The following is a 14751-nucleotide window of genomic DNA, read 5'->3' as shown; positions in this document are numbered from 1 at the left end:
ATTCTCCCTATTTTGTTACGGTTAAGTAAAATAGGTAACACTTTATATTACGACCCGCAAACAACTAAGTAAACAGAAATTACAGTATACGTTTATGTAATTATAGTGTACTTCCGTGTAGGTATAAGGGAACAATATGTTAAGTTTTGGGTAATAAAGGGGTAACAAGGAGATATTCAACCTGCAAAGAGCTGCATAAGTAAACCGAAATTACGGTGTACGTTTCTGTAATTATAGTGTACCTCCATGTAGGTATAAGGGAACAATATGTTAAGTTTTGGGTAATAAAGGGGTACAACCAGATATACAAGCAAATTATTTATAATGTAATTATTTTAAAACTAACAGGTACCTATTCTGTTAATATATTCCAGGCAAGAATTCCTAAAAGAAGAGCAAGAAAAGAAAGAAGAAGAAAAGCAAGAGAAGCAAATAAAAGGGGGGGATATAATGTGTTACTTTGTTGTTTGAGTATACTGTAGAAAAGACAATGTCTTATTAAGATGAAAAAGTGTTTTTAAATTTTTTTGTAAAATAAAAGTCAGAAATTAAATGGGAATCCTTTATTGTATATTTACTGCACTTACCCTGTAACTACACAGAACAAAGGGGGTAACAAGCGCCACTTTAATTTACAGCCCACAGGAGTTACACTTACCCTGTTGTAAGGGGTTGTACCGTTAAAGACCCAGAACCAGATATGAAGAATGAAGACCCAGAGTCAGAATTATAAAAAATGAAAGAAAATATTTACTGAAGAGAGTTTGCAGTTTCATCAGCAGAAGTCAGCTTCAATACTCGCACAGGAGTTCGTAGGCCGCCCCGCTTACAGTTACAAAGATCACAGCAGTTATACGATTTCCAAGGTCTAAGCTACGTCATTGCTTACAGGATGAATGATTCTCATTGGCTATGAAACAGATAAACACAGTAATTTTCCACACATATACAGATAGACTGAAGCATATCTCCATCAATTATACAGCTGAAGTTAGGCATGTCATGACCTTCCAGGTCGCAGATTTGGGTTGCTGGGCGCCAGCATGTCCAGAACAACAACTCAGTCAATCTCCAATAATGCCAGTGGTTCCTTAACCTGTAACCAAGAAGACTAACACACACACCGACACACAGCTTTTCCAAGGTTGGATTTGGCCAGGGCTCTCACTATAAACAGGAGAGTCCTCTCAAAACATCAAGATAATGCGTTCTTTCTCTCAAGGATGGCTAAACTTTAGTCTAACTGGAAAGAAAGGCTTTAACAAAGAAATGGTCCCTTAAACTATTGGCTTCAATGACCCCTATATGTTGAAACACATTGAAGACCTTTCTCAGACACAAAACAAGTCCCAATTTCATTTCTGGAAGCTGGGTTAAATAAGCAAGCACTGGATTCAGATATCAAATACAGACATTAAAGAATACATGAAAAGAACATTTCAGTAATCACAATGGTAACTTATATAAATAAAGTAAAATCTCCAGAGAAGTCATTCAATTCATTTGATATTTAGAAGGAAAAATATTGATTAATACCTTAATTATAATCAATCATTACATATACATTGAAGCAGCAGTGGATTCCAATCCACCCCCTTCACTGTAAATACACAGTTGAATCGGCTAACAAACACTACTTACTATAACAATATGAAACAATTTTTTTTAATTACACAGTATATTTGCCCTGACATTTAAGTGTCATTGCAATACAATGTGATAAGGTAAGTACTAAGTACTACATGGTACGTTCTAAATTAAAATCATAGCAGAAACTATTTTTTTTTTTGGCTTAACGTTAAGTAGTTTAGTAAGAAAAGCCAATAAATTCATTTTTTATCATACTGTGCTTATATACAGCCATGTATATATATATATATATATATATATATATATATATATATATATATATATATATATATATATATATATATATATATATATATATACGTTTAATTTACAACCCACAGATGTCAAAATTACCCTGTAACTACATTGCACAATAACATATTTTGCCAGAAATGTGATAAAACCTTTTATATACAACAGACGTACAATTTTTGCCTGGAATATATTAACAAAATAGGTACCTGTTAGTTTTAAAATAATTACATTATAAATAATTTGCTTGTATATCTGGTTGTACCCCTTTATTACCAAAAACTTAACTTAACCCTTATACCTACACGGAGGTACACTATAATTACAAAAACGTACACCGTAATTTCGGTTTACTTACGAAGTTCTTTGCAGGTTGTATATCTGTTTGTTACCCCTTTATTACCCAAAACTTAACATATTGTTCCCTTATACCTACACGGAAGTATACTATAATTACATAAACGTACACCGTAATTTCGGTTTACTTACGCAGTTGTTTGCGGGTCGTAATATAAAGTGTTACCGTTAAATATTAAGTTTATTCCAAAATTGTCTTAGATTCTTTAACTCTTTATTTAAGCTATTTTTATAATATTCTGACTTTGCATTCCTTGTTTTAGTTTTAATACTGTTACGTAATTGTCTGTATATTTCCCAATCGCTCTTATTTCTAGTAAGGCAGAATTTGGCCCAAGCAACATCTCTTCGATTAAACAGAGAAATCAATTCTGAGTTAATCCAGGGAAGACATGTCCCTTTACTCTAACTGTTTTAAGTGGAGCGTGCTTATTGATCACATTCATAACCTCACTGTAAAATAAATCCCATGCATCATTAACTGTAGGTATAAGCGAGAACCGTTGCCAGTTAATATTGCCCATGTCATCATTAAAGAGATTCACATCAAAATATTTACACTGTCTGAATGTTATATATGGGTGTGCTTTATACCTTTTAATTTTCCACACACAATGAATTACAGAGTGATCACTTAAACAATCTGACATGACTCCAGAGGATAATATCCTTTCAGGGTTAGTTACAAGTATCCAATCTATTAATGTCGATGATTGTAACTTTACTCTGGTAGGTTTATTAATCAATTGTGATAAATTCACACTATTAATTAGATCTCTGTCTCATGCTTGCGGTCGAGCCAATTGCTGTTAAAATCACCTAGAATAATACATTCATTATTATTTTCTAAGGAGCTTAGGGTTGACAATATCTTCTCCATAGAGCCAGTGGAGGCAGAGGGCGGTCTGTATATGTTTCCTATTGTAAACGATTTATTTACATGTAATATTATATCGACAAAAACACATTCAAAATCAATTGGACCAATTTTAGGGGTAGAATGCTGAGAACACAAGTTGGAGCACATATAAGTGAACTCCACCTCCTCTTGACCCTCTATCAACCCTGTATAACAAGTACCCATCCATTTCAACATCCTTATTAGATATGCCACTATGCAACCATGTTTCAGAGACTGTAATGATATCAGGTTTATTGTGACTTGCCCAGGCTCTTAGAAGATCTATTTTAGACATAAGACTTCTTATATTTAAATGAATTATTTTAAGAGCTTAATTTATAGGTATTAAAAGCCATCATTATTATTAAAGCTTGTCATCAGCAACATTATGTGAATGAGTGGTGTATTCATCATTAAGTGGTGGAAAAAGTGGGGAGCACACTGTACATTTAAAGACAAACAAAACACAAAACAGAGACAAAACATAAAAAACCAAGCATGTGTGTACTGTAAAACTTTCAATTTTGTGATGGTGTAGATCCAGACTACTTACATAAATATATCAATGCATTAATAATCTAATCCTTATTTATTTACAACAATTGAAACAGATAAACAAAAGTTTACTTCATTAATTTACGGCAGCAAAAACTGTAGGCCTTATACTGCAAACAAAACAAGTGTGTTGGTCATAATCATACACGCTAACATTCTTATCGGGGGAAAATCAATACTGGAGTCACATGCTCTTTAATAACAAAAGTTAACTCAGAGTCAATCAGGTGATCAACCCGGTATACACGGACTTATGAAGAAGTTCAAATGCCATCGAAGAATTTCTCTGCATCCTTAGCACTACGAAAGAGTTTTGGTTTTCCATCCACATCGACCTTCAGAGTACATGGATACACGAGTGAATACTTACACTCCACGTAGTTTCTTTTTTATGGAATCAAACTGCCTGCGTCATTTAACCAGGTCAGCGCTGAAGTCAGGATAAATATGAATCTGCGATCCCTTGAATAGGAGCCCCTTTTTCTCCCTGGCCAAGCGCAGTATCTTTGTCTTGCCCAGGTAGTGCAGGAACTTGACGATGATCGGTCGAGGTTTGTTTAATTTATTTGAATTATAAGACGCAGTACAATGAGCTCTTTCAACCATCGTAGAAATGGAGAAATTGTCCCTGCCAAGTAGACCAAGTATCAGCTGGGTCAAAAACCCAATCACGTCATTTCCTTCACTTTTCTCAGGAACATTAATAAAAGGGAGATTGTTTATATGACTCCTGTTTTCAGCTTCATCCACCTTCTCATTTAGGTAAGCATTCTCCACCTCCAATGTGTGCACTCTTCTTGTTAAGTTATCAACATTGTCCTCATTGCAACTAACTCGCTGCTCAAGCTCAGCTATTTGGTCACCAAGCGATGATAGAGCACCATGAATATTGTTAAGACTTGTCTGTGGTGGCTTGATTTTGGAGTCAATATGAGCAGTCATTTCAGCCTTGCTCTGTTGGATAGCCTCCTAAATTGTTTGCAAGGACATCTCAGCCATCTTGTAATTTGGGTCCAATCAATCAGTCCTTTAAGACTGTTCAGAATATATTGGACAACAATTAGAGCTTCAAATGCTCATACCGTTTTTAAGTGAATTGTTTCTCTGTCAATTTAGAATTTGCATTAAGTCATATGATCAAAAAAAAAGTAGTAGCCAGAGATCCTTCAGAGGCCAAGTAGGCAGTTGCGGCCATCTTGGAAGTGACATATGTAACCCTCGTTCCCTGAAGGAGGGAATGGAGACGTAGTCCTGTCGCAACTATTGCTGGACCACCGCTGACTCCGAGTTCCGCTCGGCTCCTCAGCGAAAAACAACTGGTGCGTGCATCCACTTCCGTATTTATACCCGCGCCGCGGTGGTGGAGTGTTTGATGCATTTCTTGGACGCCAGTGTGCATTGGCTCATTTTAACAGTACTCGAAGATGACAGGCTCTCTAAGCGTGATCCCAATAAGTCGACACGTCAACTACGTCTCTGTTCCCTCCTTCAGGGAACGAAGGTTACATATGTAACCAAGACATTACTTAACCCAATGGATTACCCCCATGTGTGAAAAATGTAGGGCCTAAATTCTGGCCAAAAGTTGGACAAACAGATAAATGGAGTGGTTAAATCGTTTTTTTTTTTGTTTTTTTACATTTATTCATTTAGCAGACACTTTTATCCAAAGTGAGTTACAAATGAAAAAAATAGAAACAGTAAAACTAACAATAGGACAACAATATGCAAGTACCATGAGTTTCATCTTCGTCGCCTGGCTAAAGTCAAAACGTTTCTATCTAAGAAGGACTTCGAAAAAGTAATTCCTGCTTTTGTTATTTGACCGGAATCATTTAGACTATTGCAATTCTCTTCATTATAGTATAAATCACTCGTCCATGGAGCGGTTGCAATTGGTCCAAAATGCAGCAGCCTGGCTTCTGATTGGAATGCGTAGATTTCAGCACATCTCTCCTTCCTTGATTTCTCTGCAGTGGTTACCCGTAAAAGTTAGAGTTGAATTTAAATTATTAATCTTGATTTTTAAATCACTAAATAATCTCACACCTTCCAAACTCACTGAGTTGTTTTAATCAATGTTACACGTCTCTAGGTCCAGACTGAAGTACCGTGACTGAGCTTTTGCTATCACAGGACCAACTCTTTGGAACAATCTTTCTGTAGCCATCCGAACATTATTTTAACTTTCTGTACAGCAATTTGATCAATACGGTTGTGTTTAAATGTGCTTTATAAATAAAAAAAATTTAATGAATGAATGAATGTCCCTCTTCCCTCGAAAAGACATACAAACAAGAGTGGACCATCTTTAAAGGGACACAAACAGCTCCCTCAAGAACAGTGCGAGCGTGCTATTGGCCCAGACAATACATGCACAAGTCATGTGTGTCATCAAAAACCTTGGCCACGGGTCGGCACACTGCTTGAAGTGTTTCTCATTCATTGTTTTTACCTGATTCGTACAGTGCTTTAAACACAATCAGACCCTGAAGACGAAAAGAGGCTGAGATGTTCCCTAGGCGCCCCTTATATATTTATTGGTCACACTAGTATGATGTCATAAGGTGTCGCTGGCCAATAAGATTGCCGTGATTTGACAGTTGCTTCAGATACCAGTCACACTGAGGCGTTCCCCATAAGTGTCTCGGGACGCAGTGCGAGTTTCACTTTGAAAGGAAACCACTGGCCAAAGTCACATTTTAATAACATTTCAAATCAGTAAAATTGAAAATCACTAAAATTTGACATGATCCATAAATGTTTTTTTCTGATGGTAAAATTCATGTTTGTCTAGCCAATGTGCCTGTGCAGTCTTGAACGTGCATCTCAGAACTGTTTCTATGGAAATCTGAGCTTCTACAGCAGCAACAATGACATGATGACCAATTTGGATATTTTATTTAAAAGGCTAGAACCATTACTAGAGCCGCCATATGTGAAAAGGCCTCAAGTGTTACTCTGACAGGACTGATTTTCTCTTCCTCTTGGGTGTGACGTCCCTCAGCATCTCTCCATCGCTTATGAAGGTCACGTGATCACACTGTGATGCTGAAGTCTTACTTACTAAAGAGGAAACGGTATTTTTAATGACGTTATGCATTCAAGAAGAACAAGGCCGCTGACAAAAAAAGTTTTAGAAGTTCTCATGATAAAAACATTCAGATTTATCAATTCTGTTTAATCAGTGTGTTTTAAGTTATTTGTTTATTTAACACTTCAGATTGCTATTAATACATCGTTAAATTGGACGTTTTTCAAAATGCACAGTTGGTGATGCTGGCAATGAAATGTGTGTTTTGACGTCACTGCCACTGCAATACCTTTCAGTGTGTTACAAGCTAGGACAGTTGGTCTGCATATGCAAATTAAAGTAAAGTTATTCAAGCAATTATTGTCTCTGTTTCCTAAGAACAGGTTCCTTGTCATTACTATCTATATGCAACTGATTAAATATAGATATTCTCAAGTTTGAAAACATGGACTGATATCAAGTTTCTCTCAGTTTAATGTTTATGCTCTGCCTTTCTCTGCTCGATCTGCACTAGTTGAGGTGTCATAAGCTCATGTGAAAATATAAGGTGTTAATCACGTGTCATTCAGTGTGAAAACGCCTATACTGGTTTCATCCTGACCATTTGTAGTGCGGTCACTGGTCACGGTTGTTGGTGAAACGGGTAAGAGCATGATTTTATAACTGTTCTGTCAAATATCTTAAGTGTGGGGGAGACTTATGGGAGATTGGTTGGGGCTAGTTGTCACAGGGCTGTATCTCAGTAACTATATGGTTTAAAATCAAAAGTCCAATAGCACAATGTTTTCTCTAGCAGTGTTTTGTATGTTGGTGACAAACACCTTAAAAATCATGATAAAAATCAACTTTAATCTTTTAACAACAGATAACTGTGTAAAACAGGCTGACTATATAATGAATACTGCTGTCAATCAAAAGGGGACGGTGAAAGACGTTAGACAGTTCCGTACTCAAGCAGTGCAAAAAGTATTGTTGCTGTCATTTTCTTGAATAAATAAAGTATTTTATTGATTTCTGTTTGACTTTAAGATAAGATCTACAGCGTATTTCTCTTTTAGTTATCTGTACAATCTTAAAACAGATGGTGGTCAATTTTCACAAGAAAAGGAAGATGAGGTCACTGATGCTACATTAGACAAGATACAGGGGGTTTATGTTGAGCTAGTGACTTCATCTGTAGATCCAAGAATAGTATGACACTTTAGCAAAGTTTGTTGGTAAGGAAGGAAGAGGACAGGGTCGGCTGACTGAGGCTAGTGCTATTATTAGTTTAAAATTAACCAAAAACATACACGTGATCTCTGAGCTTCCATAAACTTCTCAGTAGATCAAAGTAGCATAAAGTCTGCTCTGGGCTTGGAACAGACACAGCGGACGAGTCCTCAGTCCTCTCTCTCTCAGAACCTCCCAGTGGCTTTTATCCAGTCTCTCCATGCCTATTACTGCAATTTACTGCAACAAGACGCAGATGTTTAACATTAGCACTTGACATGCTTCCTACACAACTCCATCTGTGTTTGACACTGTCACACATTCAAAAAAATGATATGTTGGCTTTAATTAACTTTTTTATGTTAACAGGTTCCATAAATTAACTTTTTTATGTCAACAAGTCCCAAATAACTGGGTTACGTTAAACAAACATAGTTTGTTCATGTAACTTCAACATCATGGAATAAGTCATTTTAAGCGACCCAATTAAACTCTGAGCAGAGTGTTAAATGAACACTGAAGCAGTGTTAAAGTTTATGAGATAATTAAGTTATAACAGCCAAATGAACAAATAGAAAAGGTGATCTGATGGTGATGGTAATGTTTTAACATAATCTTTATTTCACAATCATTTGACCTGAATCACTTAACTCGTATATGACTGGGGCCGGCAGTCACCTGTGTCCTTCAAGCTCTGGGAGGTCACTCTTGAACCCAGTTACAACCCGGAGGTTCCTCCCGTGGATTTCCCCAAGTATTTTTTTTGGGGGGGGGGGGGGGGGGGGGGTGGCAGTAGGTACCCTGAGAGGGCCATGGAGGCATCGCTGACATGGACCTTGTCGGTGCTATCTTCACCTGAGCCTCCTATGCCCTCGTCCCCTGCCAAGTGTACTCCGCCCTGGTCCCCTGCCAAGTGTGCTCCGCCCTGGTCCCCTGCCGAGTGTGCTCCGCCCTGGTCCCCTGCCAAGTGTGCTCCGCCCTGGTCTCCTGCCAAGTGTGCTCCTCCCTGGTCCCCTGGCCCAGGCTCACCTTGCCCGTGTCCTGGTCCCGGTTCCCAGTGCGGGCCTGGCCCCCCGTCCCTCCCCCAGGACCGCCCTCCTGAACTTTTTTGCTTGTTTTGATGGGCGTCGGGAGCCGCCCATGGGGGGGGGGGGGGCTATGTTACGATGTGGTTTTGTGCCCTGTCTTGTTCTATAGTTCCCTGTCTTGTCTATTAGTTATCCCAGGTGTTTCTGATTTCCCACGCCCCCTTGTTTAGCTCGTTTGTCCCTGATTATTTAAGCCCTGTGTTTCAGTCTTGTCTTTGTGAGTTCTTGTCTATTGTTTAACGTGATGTTGGTTGTTCCTGTTCGTGAGCCCGGTATCCAGTCTTGCTTGTTGTAAAGTTTGTAGTTTGTTAATTAAATTGTGTGCTGCAGTTGGATCCTGCCTCATCTTTACTTCAACCGCACCGCGTTACACTATCAGATTTAAAGTTATTACCTTGACAAACTATACATCATTAAAAAGATAAATGACTCAAATTCAGTATTTGACCACTATTGTATTCTAAGAAACTTTTAGTGACAGTTATGTCTTAATTTGTGTCAGGAGTTATGTAATCAAAAAATTAGTCGATAACTTTAATATGAATTATGAGCGCCAGCCGGTCTCATTCAGAAAGAAAAACTCCTCTGAAGTCGTCATGACAGCGGTTGACAAAACAACGTCTCTCAGGGCGTTTAGCTCAAAAATGTGCAGATTTGGAGAAATATTGATAGATTCTCATAGGTTTACTTCAGATTTATATAGACAGGAATAATATTTATTGAATTTATACCCAAATGGGCCGTTGTAATCATTATGAGGCTGGATACTCTGATGTACTGTGTTTTCAATCCATGCTGGCAGCCTGAGGGTGCCGTGTGCACATGCAGTCCATATATAGAACACATGAAGAAGAGCCATAATCATGTGACATCCCAGTAAGTCCCTGACACATACAAAGCTTCCAGAGATCGCTGTAACATGCAGACAAAGCGTCTAAGGAAAGCCTGGCCACTCCCTATTAAGCCCTATTGTACCAAATTTTGGTTGTAGTTCCACCAGAGTTCCACTGGGGGGCGATCGTCCGAGTGCAAAATGAATGGTAGTCTATGGGGCTAGACGGCTAAATTTGTCTCTTTCACCCGATTGCCGTTGAGAAATCTCAGATTTGAATGTAGATTTTGCAAGTTCAACATGGGTTATAGGTCCAAAGTTGAATGAACAAGTACGTATGTCCTTTCGATGTCTTACAGGTTGAGTTGTGGTTGCCCATAACACGCTAGGATTCTGCTAATGGACTTTGATTGGTCAGTGAAGGACTGATTACGTCCAGAGATACCGCTTGATGGCATGCTTACTGAAATGTTTCTTTTTTCAAGAAGGTCATTTGATACAGTTTCAAATGAGAACTGAGAACTTTGAAAAGAGAAATTAGGGTTTGAAACAGTGTGATTAGCCAGTCGTTAGTAATTATAATGAAGACAAAAGAAAAACACATTTAGAGCCATAACCAGGCCGGAGAGGTGTGAATGTGTGCAGGGGAGACTGAGACTGAATGGGGCTCGTTTGCACCACAAAACAATAGAGACAATAGACTGAATAGATGCTTAGAACATGACAATAAACATCAGTTTGCATTTTAGTGTCAAATGACATGATCTTTAAAGACATTTAACTAAATACAGAGTTTTAGACTTGTCATCTTCAGATTTTAAATATAACATGGTCAGACATGTGGCTTCAGCTGCAGTGCATTCATAGATTGATACAATGCCAACTTCAATATTATTTTTATGAAGATATTTCATCAAAAATACATTTCTAATAACTTTACAAAACATTGAAGCTATTTATAACTATTTTTTCATTATGACAATAATTAATTCCACATATACAATAAATTGCCAGGTGTCAGCTTTCAAATGAGATCATACTTGTGCTTTTAGTACAAAGGGTTCATGAACTGTATGTGTTTTAGTTTGGGTATGACACATTTCTGGGGATTTTTCAAAAGTGGGGTTGAAGCTGAACAGGTTAATCCTCCTCTGCTGAGATCTTCAGAGATTTAATGTCTTCTTTTCTCTTCAGTTGATTCCTACTAAGACTGTGTCTGAAGTCAGTTGTAGTTCTTTTGTTTCTGCTTGTCTCTTTTTCTGTTCTCTTCTTTCATTCAGTGATTCTGCTTGTTAAGGCTTGGTAAACCTGAGATGACTCCATATTTAATACACCACAGACACATAATATATAATACATTTGATGAAACATTTAATGCACTGAGAATATGAAAAGCAATGTGTAACAAGGAGACAGAAACGACAAGAGTTAAAGTTGAAAAATAAGCCAATGTACATTTGTTGTAGGTGTTGATAGTGACATCACTCAGAATGGCTCGTCCTCTTCCTCTGATCGTCCTTCTCATGATTCACGGTTAGTCAATGCAACACTTCAGAAACACTCAAGATAAATTGGATACTGCCTTTTTTATGCTCCTGCATTGTTAAATATTTAATTGTTCTGTGTTTCAGGGGTTTCTAGTGCTGATTGCAGTGTGAGTTACAGTCCTTCACACATCTGTGCACTAAAGGACTCAACAGTGATAATGAGATGCACTTATAAATACCCTACTGGACATCAGATCATGAAAGTGTTCTGGACAAAAGGCCCAATAATGGAGGGTGTTGAGCTTCTAGATCTGTCTAATGACACTGAATACAGTCAGAGGCTTCAGTATCTGGGAGATAAACAGCAGAACTGCACCATCAGACTGAGTCATGTGACCCTGAAGGATTCACACATGTACTATTTCAGATTCATCACTGATAAACCTGATGGAAAATGGATTGGTAAACCAGGAGTGACTCTTACTGTCACAGGTGACTTTGATGAGGTTTATCTCTTCTTCTGTGCATTATGTTGAATAATAATCAGTGTATGACAGCCAGGGACGGATTATGACTTGTAAAGGCCCTGGGGCCAGTTATCTCCAAAGCCCGCAGAAATAGGTCAATAAAACAACTGGAGAACAATATTTAGACTAATGACCACAGCATAGCTAGAAAAATTAACTAGACCTATAGAGAGGAGTATTTTTGCTATATATATATATATATATATATATATATATATTGTTTTTTTTTACAACCCCAAATATTTTATAATCCTTTCTAATGATTTATATGCACAGGCTGCCTTCTGAACATGGGTTTGAGCTCTTATATTTATGAGCTCTCAAAGTTCAGATTAATGCATTTAACTTTAAAATGTAGAAACTTTTCTTGCCCCCCGGATCTAAGAACTGAGGTCCACCGCTTACAGTTTCACAAAATCCTGTGGGTCGTTTTGAAGTCACTAGGTATTACAATCTGTTTGGACCAGTCGTTTCAAGTGCTGTGGCTAAAATTTGGTTTGACCAACAAAAAAAAGAAAATCTGTAATTTCCAATATACACTCTGCTTAATTGCCTTTTTTATTTGAAGGTGCATCTTTTACAGTCTTTCAAACAACTGTAGAGTGAAGGGTTTACGTTTTTACTTTTTACAGTTAAAATTTGAAATAATAACTATGCTAAAACATGCTCTATTGCTCTCTCTAGGCCCATTTTGTTGGATCCTTTTATAATTAGGCAACAAAAAATTAGGCAATGTTTAAAAATGTAGTCTTACTTCAACTTCAAAATGGGCAGCTATGGTGTAATAATAAATAGTTATTTTTCCAATACCTTTCACACAAAAACATAGGCTCAAAGAGTGGTTCTAATAAATATAATTTTAAACAGGAGGAGACAATAGTTCTATAAGAGGTTTTGGGGCCTTCATATTCACATAGGGCCCAACAGTAAGTTCCAAGGAGCCCTCATAGTCCAAGAGCCTTGTTTAAGAGGCCTTGTGTAGGCTACGGGACATACAGCATTAATAAACATTTGTTTTCATTGTTAATGGGTTTTCTGAACCAAACTGGATCGCACGGCCTTAAACCCCAGGCCCCCCCGGGCTTCTGGTAGTCAAGGGCCCCTGGGCACTGGCCCCATAGGCCTGGTCAGTAATCCATCCCTGATGACAGCAGCACTAGATATAATGATGTGTTGTGTTCAGATCTTCAGGTGGAGTCTCCTGAGAGAGTGACAGAGGGAGATTCAGTCAGTCTGACATGTAAAAGCAGCTGCGCTCTGACTGACAGAGCAACATTCATCTGGTACAGAAACTCACAGCCATTAACTGAGAGAAGAGACAGAAACAATGAACTCCTGCTGCAGTCAGTCAGAAGAGAGGATTCAGGCAGATATCGCTGTGCTGTAGACGGACACACTCACATCTCTCCTGATGTTCAGATCAATGTCATGTGTGAGTGCAGATTCGTTTAGTCTTTTAAAAAAAATAGAGATTGAGTTTGAAAGAGAGGATTTGAGGGTTTAATTTCTGTCCCTTTTAGACCCTCCAAAGAGCGCCTCAGTGTCCATCAGTCCATCTGGTGTAATAGTGGAGGGAGATTCAGTGACTCTGAACTGCATCAGTGACTCAAACCCTCCTGCAGAAATCAGCTGGTTTAAAGGAAAAAGGTTTGTAGGATCTGGAAGAATCTACAACATCTCAAAGATCAGCTCTGACGACAGTGGAGAATACAAGTGCAAGTCCATCAATAAACATGGAGAGAAATACTCTAAAGCGGTGACTTTAAATGTCATGTGTGAGTTAATGATGGTTCAGTAAATGTGACAATACATCCTCTTAAGATCTGTAATTTCAAGTTTAATATGATTGTTAATGAAATCAATGTTTCTCTGTTTTAGATCCTCCCAGGAGCGTCTCAGTGTTGATAAGTGGATCTGGTGTAATAGTGGAGGGAGATTCAGTGACTCTGAACTGCATCAGTGACTCAAACCCTCCTGCTCTGAACTTCAGCTGGTTTAAGGAGAATGAAACCTCAGCTGTTGGATCTGGACAGAGTTTCAGTGCACTACAGAGTGGACGCTTCTACTGTCAGGCTCACAATCAACATGGATCTCAGAGATCAGACGCTGTAACTGTCACTGTTAAAGGTAAAGCAGCTCATATGCTTATATTACTCTTTCTAAAGTGATTCAAATGAATCATTTCAGATATTTTACTCTTTTGTCTCAGTTGCAGGACGTCTGGTGATATTATACACATCCATTGGAGGGGTTTGTGGAGCTGCAGTGATCATTACGATGTTAGGGATTTGGTAAGATGTGTGTCTATGGTACTCTGTAAAGTCTAAATGAATGACTGAATAAGAAAGTTGTGAATTCAGTGAGACATCATTGACATTTTGTTAATTAAAAAAATAAGCACTTTATGTTGTAAAAATTAAACTATTATATCTCTAGGTAATAAAGATATTTTAACATAAAATATTTTAGAAGGGCCTCATTAACTAATTTTCCCTGGGGCCCACATGCAGGTTTGTCTCTGGTCGTGATGAACGTGAGCAAAGGCAAAATTTCCCATTCTATCTTTCCACACTGACAGCTACTCATTTATTGAATAATGAAATCTGAAGCTCATTACTGCCGTAAATCCTGAAGATAGACCAGATTTCATCACATTCAAAGCGGCAGTGCCATGTCCTATAGAGAAATATCATTAGTTCAAATCATATCTGTGTATTAAACATAATATTATTTCTGAATATGATTGGTTGTAATTGTGTCAAATCACTGTCTTTAAAGGTGGATGAAAAAGAGAAATGACAAACAAGAGTCTCAGGTGAGAAAAATGATCAGTAGTTTACTGATCAGGTAAATGTATTGTTATCTAAAAGTTTGAAA

The 14751-nt window shown here is 37.9% G+C and overlaps 2 protein-coding genes across 2 annotated transcripts in view; one reads left to right on the top strand and one right to left on the bottom strand.

Moving 5' to 3' along the window:
- LOC143710510 (B-cell receptor CD22-like) overlaps window positions 1-14751 on the bottom strand; it is a 773497-nt gene that overhangs the window by 367073 nt on the left and 391673 nt on the right. The window lies entirely within an intron of this gene.
- LOC143710495 (B-cell receptor CD22-like) lies at window positions 11351-14220 on the top strand. Its single transcript, XM_077201439.1, has 6 exons — window positions 11351-11393; window positions 11492-11839; window positions 13058-13306; window positions 13395-13649; window positions 13753-14001; window positions 14084-14220. The coding sequence occupies exons 1-6, from the start codon at window positions 11351-11353 to the stop codon at window positions 14167-14169; spliced, it is 1230 nt and encodes a 409-aa protein (XP_077057554.1). The 3' UTR covers window positions 14170-14220.

This window comes from Siphateles boraxobius, unplaced genomic scaffold (genome assembly GCF_051911475.1).
Source record: "Siphateles boraxobius isolate OS27281-9 unplaced genomic scaffold, OSU_SipBor_1 47, whole genome shotgun sequence".
In the NCBI taxonomy this organism is placed as follows: Eukaryota; Metazoa; Chordata; class Actinopteri; order Cypriniformes; family Leuciscidae; genus Siphateles; species Siphateles boraxobius.
The sequence above is the reverse complement of the archived record's forward strand: the minus strand, read 5'-3'. Positions and strand labels throughout refer to the sequence as shown.